Source organism: Falco biarmicus, chromosome 3, assembly GCF_023638135.1.
Source record: "Falco biarmicus isolate bFalBia1 chromosome 3, bFalBia1.pri, whole genome shotgun sequence".
NCBI lineage: Eukaryota > Metazoa > Chordata > Aves > Falconiformes > Falconidae > Falco > Falco biarmicus.
In genome coordinates this window covers 52,473,081-52,487,630 of record NC_079290.1, presented here as the reverse complement: position 1 = coordinate 52,487,630, position 14,550 = coordinate 52,473,081, and the positions used below count along the sequence as shown (strand labels likewise).

The 14,550-nt window shown below is 41.0% G+C and overlaps 1 protein-coding gene across 1 annotated transcript in view; it reads right to left on the bottom strand.

Moving 5' to 3' along the window:
- Positions 1-677: 677 nt before the first annotated feature.
- KLHL14 (kelch like family member 14) overlaps positions 678-14,550 on the bottom strand; it is a 63,572-nt gene continuing 49,699 nt past the window's right edge. The window contains 5 exon segments of the mRNA XM_056332860.1: positions 678-3,393; positions 3,871-4,028; positions 6,759-6,917; positions 7,069-7,259; positions 13,601-13,679. Of these exon segments, the coding sequence (XP_056188835.1) occupies positions 3,253-3,393; positions 3,871-4,028; positions 6,759-6,917; positions 7,069-7,259; positions 13,601-13,679 (728 nt within the window). The 3' untranslated portion in view covers positions 678-3,252.

Sequence of the window (14,550 nt, the reverse complement as noted above, 5' to 3'; positions counted from 1 at the left end):
ATTGCACCCACAGCCAGCCCCCAGCACAGCTCACACTTGCTGTAAGCATGGGGAGCAAGGACTGCCTTTTTGTTTGCTCAGTGCACCCACGTGGTTTGCATAGGAAGGTTCTGGTCCCTGACGAAGGTTGGTAGGCATGAATAAGTAATATAAGTAGTACAGGAACTGGTATTGATAACGATTCTGCTTCTGGTAAACCCCCTGCCTTTACCTTGTCTTCTCGGCCTGGCAATACCTCATCCCAGCTCCTCTGCTGCTCACCTGTGCCAGCACCTCCCCTCCAAGAACAGAAATAATCGTTAGAAGGGTCAGTTGCCACAGAGGGAAGAAATCGGCACAACTAACATCAAGTTCCCCAAAGCAAGACCATGTTTAATGGAGCACTGTCCTTTTCACTTACCTTACCATGGGACAGAGGAACGGGCAGAGCAATGCAGGGCAGAGGCATTTCAGAGGCATCCGATCGCATCCGCAGGGTTCTGAGGTCAGACCCTGGCCGCTGACAGGCAGGTGGGGCTTTCCCTGCTGGAAGCACAGGCCAGGCACGTGGGCTTAGGGGAAGACTGACTCACTACATTTTAGTGCATCACTGCATTTACAAGCACTGAGTAATGACACTTGGAGAACAATGAGGCTGTTATGTATGGCCACAAAATAAAAGAAGTTTACACATCTGCATGATAAAAAAACTTCCAAAGAATTTAATGTAGATATTATTTATACATACACTTTATAAGTAGGAATATGGCAGACAGTTGTATTAGTACATAAAGTTTTATTTAAAGTTTCCCCCCCTACAAGCAAGCTTCATTTACACAGTCTAGTACTGTACAAAATTTACATTCTTTGTGTGACTGATTCACTTTCCTTGGTCATGCCTTCCTGAAAGAAAGATTTACATACAGTCTTCATAAATCTTTAAATTATCTTGGTAAAAAAAAGAACCACTTCAAAGGACAACAAATATCCTTTACAAATGGTACATCTTAGTAGAGACAGGTGACAGTGTTTAATGGCAGACCTTATCCTGATCTTCAATGTCATTCAAGGTTTTCTCATGTAGTATCTTAACAGTTTCCTTTTTATATATATTTATATTTATATACTTTCAACAGGAAAGGAAAAAAAAATCATGATTGCACCAAATATATTTTACAAGGGATCCCTTGGATCTGAACAATATAAATAAATACAAAACCAACTAAGATTGCACTATATAGTAGAAATGGATTGAGATTTTAGGATATACACTCCACCTTTATGAGCTCCTTAGTGATGCTCACTGGAAAACCGCCCAACGGCACATTCAAATATTAGCATCTTCAGATAATTACTTTGTTTAAACTATTTTTTTCCAGGCGTGCAGCTACCTCAACAAGTAGGTTATTGCATTTGTATGGTATCAGTCTTTACTGCATTACTCCAATTTCACAACTATGTAATTCTGCTGCAAGCAAGGGAGTTGCATTGCAATAAAACTGGACTGATGCCAGAGAGAAACAGTCCCATGGTATTTGGTCTCCATTATTTATATTGCTCTCAAGCATCAATATATAGTGTAATTTCTGTGTACATTCACCCTCTTTCTATTTTGCAAAGCAAACAATGAATTCTTTCTCCCATCTATTGCCTCTGCAGCAGAAACCAACCTCCGGTAGTTGCCTGCTCCTTGCTTAATGCACTAGCATTAAGTCCTATCATGAAAGATGTGCAGGCTTGAAAATGCAGGATCTGAATTTCTTTTGCCTTTTATCTGGTATGCAGCCAGTTACAACTAGGTAAATTGAAGGCCAGATTCTTAGCTGACATAAATCAAAGTACATTCATTGGCTTCAGTGGAGCACTGTCTGTTTACACCAGTGAAGAGGACGGTCCTGAGGGCAACGGATGCAGCACCAGCAAACCATAATGGAATAATTATGCATATACTTTACTGAGGTGTAGACGCTTATGTTAACTGCAAGGTGGTGAAGAATCAGGCTCAGATGTTGTCACTGCTTTTGCAAAGCCAGGAGAGAAAGATATAAGCTTAAAACACAGACAGGCTGATTTGTGCAAGCAGCTATGAGTTCATGAAGTGAGTCCTAAATGCTACTGGTCCCACGTGGCAGCATTCTGAACTTGCTTTGCAATGTGTAAATAATTACACAGACTACATGGCAGTGGAAAGTCTAGCCTTGTATTACTTTGGATCAATAGTAAAAATCTTTCATAGTACATTTTAAGATCAACCACACAGGAATATTTTAACTACTTACCAGCGTCTCTCCAAAATTCTGCATAATCATTTAAAAGTCCAAAGTAATACATTCATAGTTAAATGCAGTCTTCTCATCTTTGGAAGCAACTAGCATGGATGCTCCTACCTAACAGGTTAGTGAAAAGTAAGTAAGGGTTCTGGTGCTTCGTTAAGTAGTCAGAAATAACTTACTTTACGAACCCAGAATTTCAGGTGCAGGACCGAATTTCTGTTATACTAATGTGAAAACAGTCATTCCATGTGATTTCAGTGAAATGACTCTGACTTTACACAAGTGTGATTAAAAGAATTTGATCCTAATCCCTAAGCTGCTATTGCAAGAAGTGCTCTGTAAAGCATGGCTTTCATTGTAGTCTGGTTTCCGCTGCACTTACACATGGGGACTTTGAAGGCAGAGTGTATTAGTTGCCAAGCTGTGCAAAAACTGAATGGTATTTCTTTACCTTTTATAATCTTCTGATGCTGTGTTGCTTGCAGAGCATGTGAAGTAGCTGTAGGTTAGGATTACAGAGGAGGAGACAATTCTGCAATGCAGTGTGAGTTTTTCACTATCTGAATTCTGAAGCATTCATGAAAACAACATCCTCATGACTTCAACACAGATCACATGCAGGTAGATACAATGCACAATACTGATCTTTTCTCTTCAGGCTGTATTTGAACAATTAGCCTTCATTTGTTTTAAAGTTAAATTTGACGTGAGGAATATCTCTGCAGCAGGAAAAAGTTAAAATCAGTCTGAAATGGCAGTCTGTCAGCATGTATTATTCGGTGTGTTTTAGCTACTTGCTTCATAAGACACCGGCATCTATCTGAGATGGGACAACACTTGGGTTTTGTTTTTTTAGTTCACTCCTAAAGCATAAATATGGAATAAGGGGTCAATTATGGTAGCTTTGTTTTAACAGGAATCCTGTTCTAATAAAATATTTACGTCACCCGTTATTATTTTCCCAAATGCGACCAGTGTTCATGTCAGTGCTCCTTGACTATCATTTGTTGTAAGGTACGCAGGCTGGCAATATGACAGTTGAACAAGCAGGTCCGGCAAGTGGCTCAGCAACATCTCCTTCCAGTTCTGTCCAAGTCCCTTTCTCAGGACTATAGCAAATAGTTGAAGACTTGTAGGCTCCCTGTAGTAGAACGAAAATTCATATTAAATGTTGCTTTAGTAAAATCCAAGTCACACATCAGCTTTAAAGATGTTCAAAAGTGTCTCATGGTTTTGAGCTCTAATTTAGGAGCCCTTCAAGAGGTTTGGTTTTCATATGGACTGAGCACCCAGCCTCTGCAAATCAGACTCTTTTACAAGTACCTTACAAGCAGAATTGTAAGCATATAGTCCTGTCAATCACTTTTGCCAAATTTCATCTGATTTTTATATTACTCCATATCAGTGAATACAGTCTGATAACAACTCATCTAAACAGAAAAAGCACAAAGGTGAAAAATACTCCATGCTCTCCACAAGTTGAAAACCAAACCAAAAGCAAAATCTGCTCCTGCAGCTACTTCATCCCTTGTCTCCTCTCCATCCCATCAGTGATATACAGATTGGCTCCAAGAACTCAGGAGGAATGGAAGGGTCACTGCAGAAAGCAGATACACACCATACTCCAGCTGTAGCCTCCTACAAGGTAAATACTGTCATCAAGGACGGCGCAGCCAGGGCCACTGCGACCCTCCAGAATGGGAGTCTGGAGGATATTCCACTGGTCACCTTTTGGATCATAGCATTCCACAAGCATTACATCGAGATGTGAGAAACCTGGAGGGCAATGAGAAAAAAGAATATGCATGATGACACACTGTTTTATTATTTGTTTTACTGTTAAATTTATTAAATTATAGTTACGATTGTATAATTACAATTATAATGTAATTGTTAAACTTCTAGAAAATACTGCCACATAAATTTAATATTAATGTCTCATTCAGTTCAAATAAATCTGTTGAAGACTTTTACCATTAGGTTCTACAGTCTTCTACAAATCATAAGGACATACAAAACCCAAACAGATCAGAAATTTACACTCAGTAATAATCTATAAACAATGCAAGCAGATTCAAGCAATATTCCTCCTCATCTATCAGCGCTAATGTGAGTCTGCACATGTAGCAAAAGGCTGTCCTGGCAGTCTTTCTCAAAGGCCAACAGATATAATCTATTCAAAAGTCAACAGATTAAATCTTGCTCAGAAATCTATGTCCAACAAGTCAAAGTAGATCTTAGACAACTGATGCCACTGTTCCAGAAGGACAAGGTGCTTAGCATGACAGACATGATGTTCAGGACCAGTTTCAATTTTCAAGCTGATTTAAGGTGTACCCTCTAGACATGCAGCCATGAAGTGACAAAATCTTTAAGGCAACAGAAAATGTAACCAAAAAAACAGGTGGCACGATCCTTCTCTGACAGACTGAAAAAGGCTCAAAGCAATGGCTGGTTTGTAATCACCAAAGGGCAGATGGGTCTCAGCTCAAGACTCTCAAGCTGTATTAATTAGTATCAATTAAGTGAGCAGAACACAGACTTAGAACCCAGGAGTCCTGGTTCCTGCTGCAATATTTAGGCATTTCCCTATTTCAAATTACCTTCTTTATCAGAGCACTGCAGTAAAATTATGGCTTTCTTAATATACTGGGATGCTTTACTGACACTGCTGTCTTCTCCATCAAGGTATGACAGAAAAGAGAAGTTAGATTTTCTGGAAAAGGGTGTTTGGTGATACTGGTACTTTACAATGATGCTGCTTGTAAGAGTATTATTTATATCAGGAATGAACAGCTATGATGAAATAGTTTTTTGTTGCTGTAAAGTTTTCAAGGGGCCATAGAAAGGCCACCGCAGCGTGCCCAGAATCTGTCAAAAGCTCTTTAATAAACTGCAGTAGGCACATGACTAGCTGTGATGTGGTAAATGCACTAACACTAGTGTACAGATCCAGCTTCACAAAAAAGGGCTTTGCCATGGAGCCCGGCTGTTCCCCCAGGGTGGAGAATTTGCAGCATTTTATCTGCACTTCAGTCCCCTCCCTCCTCCTCTCCTTGCAGTTGCTCCTTTTGTTTCACTGTACAGAAGAAACCAGTTTTCCAAAAGGCCCTTCTACCAGACAGCGGCAGCTTTCCAGAAGCCCAGTTGTTAAATACCTCTCACAACAACAAGCAATTCATACATAATGAAGGCACCTTCGGGTAACAGTTGTAGAGGCAAAAACGACAACATTTATTAGAAGCTCTTTCTTTCCCAGAGGATGGTAGGAGAAACTGAGTGAAAAAAAAGGAGAAGGGAGGATGGAAGCAATTCAAGCCTACGGAAACCAAAGCATGTGCTTTAGCAGTAGGAGGGCTGTGACATGTTAACTTTTACTTTCACAGGCAAAAAAGCAAACACCGTGGAGCTTTGCAACCTCTACAAAATTTGCAGGTGCAGGTGCGCAGGCAGTTTTTACCTCCTTCACTGTGTAAGGTCCAGTCCAGGAACACCCATCACAATGAGGGATGGGGAGTAGAGGCACAGCAGCCCTGCACCTGGCTGCAGAGTTTTATGCACCACTACTATTTACCAGGGAAAATCTACATCTGAGACTTTTTCCCCTATATGCTCCACAGATCTTCAAAAGCAGCATGTGGCTTCAGAGTCTCATGGGGACTCGGGTGCTGGAATCATGCAAGCACATGGCCTGGTGTTACTGGCAGTTAACATCACTTTTTATTTTGCATTACGATTTTCTTTTTTGTTGTTGAGAGGCTTTTTTTTTTTTTCAAGCAAGAAAGGATAAAGAAGAAAAAAATGTGAATTTAAACTGTCAAATATTGTCATGGGAAAAAGGAGCAGGAGCTGTGCTTTTTGTCTAAGTAGACGGATTAAGCAGAATCTCTTTAGCAATAATAGCAACAGCATGTAGGTATTAAGAAAAAAATACCACATGCCTAAGCAGTAGTTATTTTAATATGAGACCTTTTCAAAAGATGAAAACAGTAGACCGCTAAAATGAATTATAATTAACAAGCTACATTTAATACTAAAGAGGGATCTAAAGAACCTAGTCCTAATGTTTAATGGCTGGAGTTTTTTTTTTTTTTTCTTTCTCTTCATTAAATCAAGACCTTGTTTTTGTGTGTTGGTCTGAAAAAAGCTCTCTCTAACTGCACGTTTTGGAAAATGATTTACAGAGGAAAATACTGCTGGTACTCTTGGGTCAAAGAATAATCTGTTTGTTTCATTGAATTCTTGGTAGTGACAAATTGTCCAATGCCTTTGAGTAATGGAAGCTCCCATTTTTATTATCTAAAGCATTCATTACTCATATATTTAATGTACTGTTGTAATTTTAAAATAATTTGCATAAAATGTTTTTAAAAATTGCTGGCTCAAGTGTCCTGTTAAATTGCGTTGCCTGGTTTTTAATGTATTTAGCAATGACTGTCTAACAAAGATATTCTTTATCAGGAGATAGGGGACAGTGAAATGCTTTTTCGCTATTAAAAATGTGACCTTTCAAATGGTTTCCTCCAATTGCATACAGTCGATCATTCATTACAGCCAAAGTGTGGATTGCTCGCTTTGTGTTCATGTCCTGTTTTCGGGCCCAGACGTCCATCACAGGGTCATAGCAGTACAGCCAGGGGACATATTCTCCATTGTGAACACCTCCTGCAAAGCAAATATACATCTGTTAATTACTGTACATAAAGACACTGCACTGCAGCAGGAATTTAGCTCTATGTTTCTGGGTTTTTTTTGTTGTTGGTAGTTTTGGGTTGGTTTTTTTGTTATTACAGCAGGAATTATAAAAGACACTGGCCTGAAATATATATCTTGCCATTGTGAACAGCTCCTGCATGGGCTGCCAAAGGCTGTGGTAGTGAAGACACGTAACGCCACTCGTTTGTCTCCAGATTGTAGCACTCCACGCTGGACAAATAGCCAGTTTCATTTCTTCCACCAATTACATACAAATTCTTGTCAAGGCGACAGGCGTAGAAACTGGCTCTCCTGGAGGACAGGGCAGAACAAAACAAAACAAGCCAACAACAAACCAATTAGCCACATCAACCATTTTTTTTTCCTCTTCAGCTGACTCCTTGACCTAAGATAGCGGCTCCTTCAAATGCCACTTCAGAGAGAAGTGTCCAGGAGCTTCACAGGCTTACAGCTATCCTAGAGATGGTGGCCGCTTTGCTGATCCAATACGTGTCCCACATCACATAAATACTTCATTTCTGGTGTCAAAACAATTAAGTATACATAAACCTGGCAGAAAATCCCCCTTTTAAAAGCTGTTTGTTACTTTTTTAAAGCCGTGAAAGATAAAAAGGTGCTCATTAATGTTTGGGGCATTACCTTGTAAGGATGTAACAACTCAGTAAGACAAAGTGAAAAATGAGGTAGATAATGTAACAATAATAAATTATCTTGACATTCACTTTCTTTATGGTCCTTCAAGGGTCATTGTTCCCAATTTACTAAGAGAACCACATCATCAAAATTTTTCTTCAATTATTTTTTTCTTATTTCTGCAATACTGCAAATAAAACAACTTTCCTTATGCTAGGCACAGTATTAAATTTCTGCCCTTTAACTCCAAGAGTTAAAGAAGTCTGTCTCTATCCAACTAACTCTGAGAAAAGTTTTAGCCATCTGTCCGCTTTCGCATGCAACTCAGGTATGCAGGAGAAGAATTAATTTTTCTGGCCAGGACTGCTAGGCATATATTAGTTCATCTTCCTTGTGCCTCCAAAATTAATGACGAGTCTCTGTAGCTGAAGTAAAAATAGAGCAGTAGATGATCTTGAGAGACCCTGTTTGGTGTAATTCACTTTCAGGGAAAGCTCCCTGGATTATTCAGCAGTAGGAAGGTTTGCTAGGGTAGAGGCCTTTAATTTTAAGCTGCAATGATATGACAAAGAGAATTGCAAAAGAGTACAGCTAGGCTAGGATGAAGACCTGTACAAAATACTGAACAACAGGAACTGTCAGTCCCAAACTTGGTGTTTTCTCCAGGGTGAAACCCGAGTGTTGTGGGAACCCAGAGACATGCAGGCAGGTCAGGCACAGCAAGGTCTAGCTCTGACAGCTCCTGCAAAGCAGGCACACTGGAGCGCGGCTGCAGCTTGCCAAACCCTGCTCCGTGGCTGACACAATGTGCTCCGGTTCCTGCTCAGGCACTCGAATCTGAATTTGGGAGTGGCTGCAGATTACACTGCTGAATCACGGTACATCTTGGGGGCCTGATAGTCACCTGCATCATCAAGGGCTTGATCCTGCAGACTGCTGCAAACATTCAGGATGGTGGTGGTCCACGTACAGAGCGCAACATCCTGCAATGAACAGCTCTGGTACGTCCCAGCTCCTCCCCAGGCCTCCCTATAGCCATCCCATGACCAGGTGAGCTAGCAAAGCCCAGTGTGCCATGCCTCTAACCTGCTATCTAGCCAGGCACATGTTCAGGAGCATTTCCTTCAGCAAAGGCACGAATAAGATCTCTCTCCCTTACCCAGCTGCCTGTTTTCACAAAATTTGTATATGCTGGAACATTTTGGAGAAATTTCCCTCTTTGTTAAATGATGCTGAGACTGGCTGGTGGTTTTTAGGTTGGAGGAGAGGTCAGGCAGACATGAAGATACAGCTAAGAAAACAGCAGGGCTGTTAGGCCATTCAGGGAGCAGATGTGATGCAGCGCTGCGGGTTTCTGGCACCACTTTTTGGATCTGGTGCACACTTAATAGGGCTCCTCACCAGCCAGGGTCACCGAGCACCTCCTGTCTACCTCTTTGCTTTCACCTTGCCAGAACGTGGGCAACTTGGACAGTGCAGGACAGCACCCCTTGTTGAGTGGGACCACCACCACAGAGAAAAGGCTACTGAAAAAAAAGATACAAATAGGAGGACAGGAATATTGCTAAGTGCCTTCAGCTCAACTGACGAATTAAATAAGACCATTTAATTTATCTGTCAATGGGCAGATAGCAGCTGATGGCATATATTGCTCTGCATGGTCGGGCAGCAAATTGTGCATCTATGTTTTTAGACTGATTTTCTACAGAAAAAAAGCTTATTTGATTACACTGTACATGTAGCCATGTCTGCCTGAATGTTGTCTCCTCAACAAAAACCTGCTGGCTGATTTCACTCTAATCTGACAGAGGGTATAGGTGTTACAGACCATCAAGTGCCTATATGCTTCCCCAGAGTATGTGACAGGCCAGAGGTGAAGACAGCCCATAGTGGCCCCGAAAGTGGGAAAGGCTGCAGAGGTCACATTCTACTAGACATCAGAGAGCCTGCATGGGCAGGCACATGTTCTCCAACTCCCTTGTGTCCGGCAGCTGCAAGGCTCAAATACACAGAGTGTCTGTCATCAATGCTTAGGCTGCTCATGCATCTGCTCGCCTGTCCTCACACACCTCCTCTGACAAACCCGTTAATGAACTGCTTTCAGCGTGTTTTTTTAGTTCAGGTTTAATAAACAGAGGTAGGTACAACTTGCAGGCATTATTCTCTTAACTAGGATTTCACTGACATTATTCTGTACGTGTACTCCTGGTTTCATCCACACAGTGTCACTATAAGGAGCAAAAATGAAAGTGTCGCACGCTTCACTCTTCTGCCTGGATGTGATATTCACTCCGTAGCTTCTGTCCCAAATATTTTAAGCTTTTTGTTTTGGTTTTTTTTTTTACTTTTCAGTGATACAGTGTGCAAGGGGCATGCTGTTAAATGATGACTTTTTAAACTGCTGTAAAATATGATTCAGATTAAAATATAATACAGCAATCTTTGCATGACAACTTTCCCCACAAAACTGGGAAGACACTATCCATTCTAATCAGATAACTGGAATGCACTTCAGGATCTGAACATGGACAGTAAGAATTATTTTGTGGTTTTCTTCAGGACTTGCAAGTACTTGACATTCACTGGGCTTTGAAATGCTTGTCTTTCACGCTCCTTCACTCAATAATCAATACAACTAACTTCTTCTATGTAAGTATACACACACAAAGGGGAAAATTTTTTTTCTGATTTCCACAGACCATGACTTTATGTCCTGAATCAAGAAATACAACTACCAGTCTCGGGTTTAAAACTATCAGTGCTATTACTGATCATCACAATATCTGGACCTGATTTCAGAGACACTTCTAGAGTGTATATGCTTTGCTTTTTAAAAACTAAGACCATCTTAATAAGGGCTAACATTACTATTATTGAAGTCAAAGACTAAAATAAAATGTGAAATTGCTTTCTCTCTTTTTCTGTGGCTTCCTTTCTCAGTTCACTTGGCCTCAGTGAGGATGCTGACCTGCTTACTTCCACTTGTGCTTCTTCAGGCCTGGTACTATGCCATGTTTTTTGCTGGTCTTTAAACAAAAACTTTTAACTTGGAATGTAAGATGAAATAAGATGTTTTAAATGTTATGTTCCACACACCCTGTACAGCTCTGGGCTCAGATGGGAAGATGCAACAGTACTGACTGAGGTGTCCAGCTGGGGCTCATGCCACAAATTCAGACACGTCTGCTACAAAGACCGCTCCTTCAGTAAGCATGTTAGTCTAACTGAACTGCTCTCCAAAAAGCATCCCGTTGTTACTGCATCAGCAGGCAGATGTGTATTTCAAAAGCTTATGAGTCATTTGCTGCTTCTCTAAACAACGCACGTCTGAAAATAGTACATACTTTTCAAAAGCATGTATTTTTGAGATGTTTCAAATGAAAAGAAACCAAAGCTTTGGATTTAAAGAAAACACACTGATGGCTCTGAATTCATAATGGGATTAGACTTTTCTTTGTAACTCATACAGTAAAATCAATTAGATATGGATTTTAGCATACGAGATAAAAGTTTACTCAACAAATATTTCATACAGATTTTCAGCTTGAGAATATGCTGCCTGTGAATGAGACCCACATTTACCTGGCAGTCATTTCAAAGGAGCTATTATAGTCTATCCAGCCAATTATTCTCAGACTAAAAATCCTAAGTACGTTTTGACTCGATGGACCATTATGACTCAGAAAAACCCATTAAACAGTCTGTCTTGTCAATGGTGCCTGCATTATGCCAGCAGAGACAGGGCATGACCCTGTACTCCTGGGGGGGGGTGGGGGGGGGTGGAAAATAGCCTGTTGACTTTAATGGGAACGTTATCTCACTAAAGGAGCTGGGGAAGGAAAGTGCATAAAAGCTCTATCTTGTATGATCTTCCAAAAACTGGGCCAGATTCTACCTCCAAACATTTTAGAAAGTGATTTGAATATCCCTGTTTTCCAGCAATAGCCCCAATGCTTAGGAGCCTTTAAAGGAAAATAATGGGCAAGCCTGTGAGTTACATATCCTGAACAAAAGAGATGACAATTAATGTCATCAGGCCCCTTGCAGAAGGAACTATGTATGAGTGGACCACTACATTTAAACAACACTGTAAGGAGCTGAGATGCTAATACATTACAGTTTATCACCATGCAGCTGCTAAGCAATCGCAATGGGCAGCAGAGTTTCTGACTCCTGGCTGAAGGCGGCAGCTTCCACCGGAATACAAGGCAAGTCACATTCCGCACCTGCGATTATAAACTGATTTTCTAAGCAAAACGCAACTGCCACTGTGGAGGTGGCCAAAGTCCTGCTGCCTGCTCTCCTCAGCCTTCAGCTACCTACTTCTGCCTTCTGAGCTTTGTCAGCCGAATAAACCCAACCGTTCAGCCAGCCGCATGTGCCCCTCGGGAGTTTTGCTTGCAGATACTCAGAGGGCCTAATTAGGACACAGATTAGGCTCCACAGAAGAGCTTCAGGCTCCATACAGACACTAGTCAGCCTCCCGGTTCACTGAGGATGACCTGCACAATCTCACGCGCACCTCCTGGCTTGCCTGCCCCAACACCTGAGCTGACGGTGACTCAGCCCAGGATGCTGAACCAGAGGGGGAGGCATCCCTCTGTTTTAAGGTAAAAACTCAGCTGTGGGGTTATCCCACAGTGCTGGCAGAGGTGAGGGATAAGGCTGGGGGCTGCCAAACCAGGGCCACCTCTTTAGCTAAAGCCTGCTGATGGACTAGTTCTATTAACAACTAAAAAAGAAAAAAGGAACTCTAGTAAAGCATTTTTAAAGTAAAGGATGAAGTTATTAATAAAGCCAGAGACTATAATGAACTATGATGCTCTTTTTTATGGCTAATTTTATCAGTTCACTCAGCTCCAACAGGGAACCTGCTCAGATCTGTTCCACTTGTGCTTTTTCATGCACTGGTACAATGCAGTATTTTTGGGTTACAAGCATTGCACGTGGGGCTGAGTATGGACTTAGGTCAATCGAACTGAATTCTGAACAAAGACCCTTCAAAGACTCTACAGACAGATAATGTACCTCTGGAAATTTGAAAAGACAGCCATATTTCCATGCATCTTGTAATATGCACCTTGAATCACAAATTTGCACTGAGTTCAATATATTTATGACTGCCAGACACCTGAACGTTGTGGACAACCAGTGGAAAAAGAGCTATGATACTGACAGCACATGGAATAAGGAAAGTGTCTTACGAAGATGCTGTGCGATCTCTTCTACGCTGGACCCATGAGAAGACAGGTGTTGAACTGAAGGATGGACATGGAATATTTTTTCATAAACCACTGTAACTTTGGATCTTCTGCCTTTGAGATTCTTCATATGAAACATGCATCATTCAGTTTAGCTTTGGGGGACACTGTCCCTGCCAGGGTAGGATTTGGGATCCAGGGTGAAGTTTACACTGTTTTTATGGGTCACTGCTCAAGTCCACAGGTACCTCTGCTCTTTCTTACACAGTAAGATTAAAGCGTGTGCTACTCTAATATGCATTAGCTGGCAGCAACTTCACTCAAAGACCAGCTAGGATTAAGAGTCCTCTGACAAGGGGAGACATTCTGGAGACCTCTTCCTGGCTGGCGTGGTGAAACGGGATGGATTCAATGTGTGAAGGTTTCCGTTCCCTGTAAGATATCTGACTATAATTACTGCTTGTTTACTGCAAACTCATCATGACACTTCAGTCAGGGAATGTGACAGGACACTATGGAGGCTTCACAAAAATCCTTCAGACAGTACCCAGGCAACCAGTAATTGCACGAAGTCCATGGTTATTTTGCATGAGTTAGCACTGCAGGATTTGGCATCTGGAGTTATGAATTTGGAAAGTTCAAAAAAATTAGGAGACAAATGGGACACAACTGCATGCTGCAGTTTTATCTCAGCATTTTCAATGCTTCTGTAGGCCTCCTTACTCCCAGAACTAAGCCAAACTTCAGCTGTTCCTAGGATGATAAAACATATATTGAAAAACATGTAGCAGGTTTTACCTCTCTTGCATGGGTGGAAGTTGTATCCAGCTGTTAAACCTGGGATCGTATCGGCTAACAAAGTTTGTGCTGTGTTTCCCTGTAAAGATAGATTATTTTGACACTCAGCTGTTTGTTTCATGTATTTAACATCATGATTGTAATATATATTACATACACTTTGCAAGTTGACAGCTTTTATGAAGGGTTCCCCCTTTTACAACAATGTATGATTACACTATGTGTACAGTAATAATTCAACAAATGGGGCACTGCAAGGTTTGAATTAGCAATTGCTAGCAGTAAAAGCAGATAGAGATTATTCTTTCTCTCTGTAATAAGATCTTGAAAATGTGTATTTAAATTTACTTATAGATGCTGTGGTACTTTCACAGCCACCATAAATCACAGCACTAAACACAATTACTGCCCAAAAGAGGGCATCCCCACAGTATTTTTTGTAAGTATAGTATTTTGTGTCAGGTAAAAAAAATCAAAGGGAGAACATGTGCTTTTCTTTCTCCTCACATCATCTCTATGTGGAACACTGTAAAAAAACATTGTGCAAATAACCCGGAGCTGCATAAGCCATCAGCATGGGGTATGCAGTGTTTGCACTAGATGGTTTATTCTACCATGTACTTTCAGTGTAAGTTAGAAGAAACTACACATGTGCATCGAAGGGCGAATACACTCTTGGAGTTTTATTCCAAGTGTGTTAGCTAAAATATGAAACATGAGCAACATACACCAGCTAACTAGCTTATCCCTGCTGTCAAGCCCAAGAACTGTATTCATGTCTTCACGATATTAAGATTTCACCTTATTTTCCATGCAGATTGACATCAAAGCAAGAAAACTGAAGCAAGAGAGTGTATGGCAATTTCCTGTAACACCTGAGACTCTAACAGATGAGGATCTCGGAAACAGAAACCTTTGTTTATGTATGTGTGACTAAAAAATTGAATTAG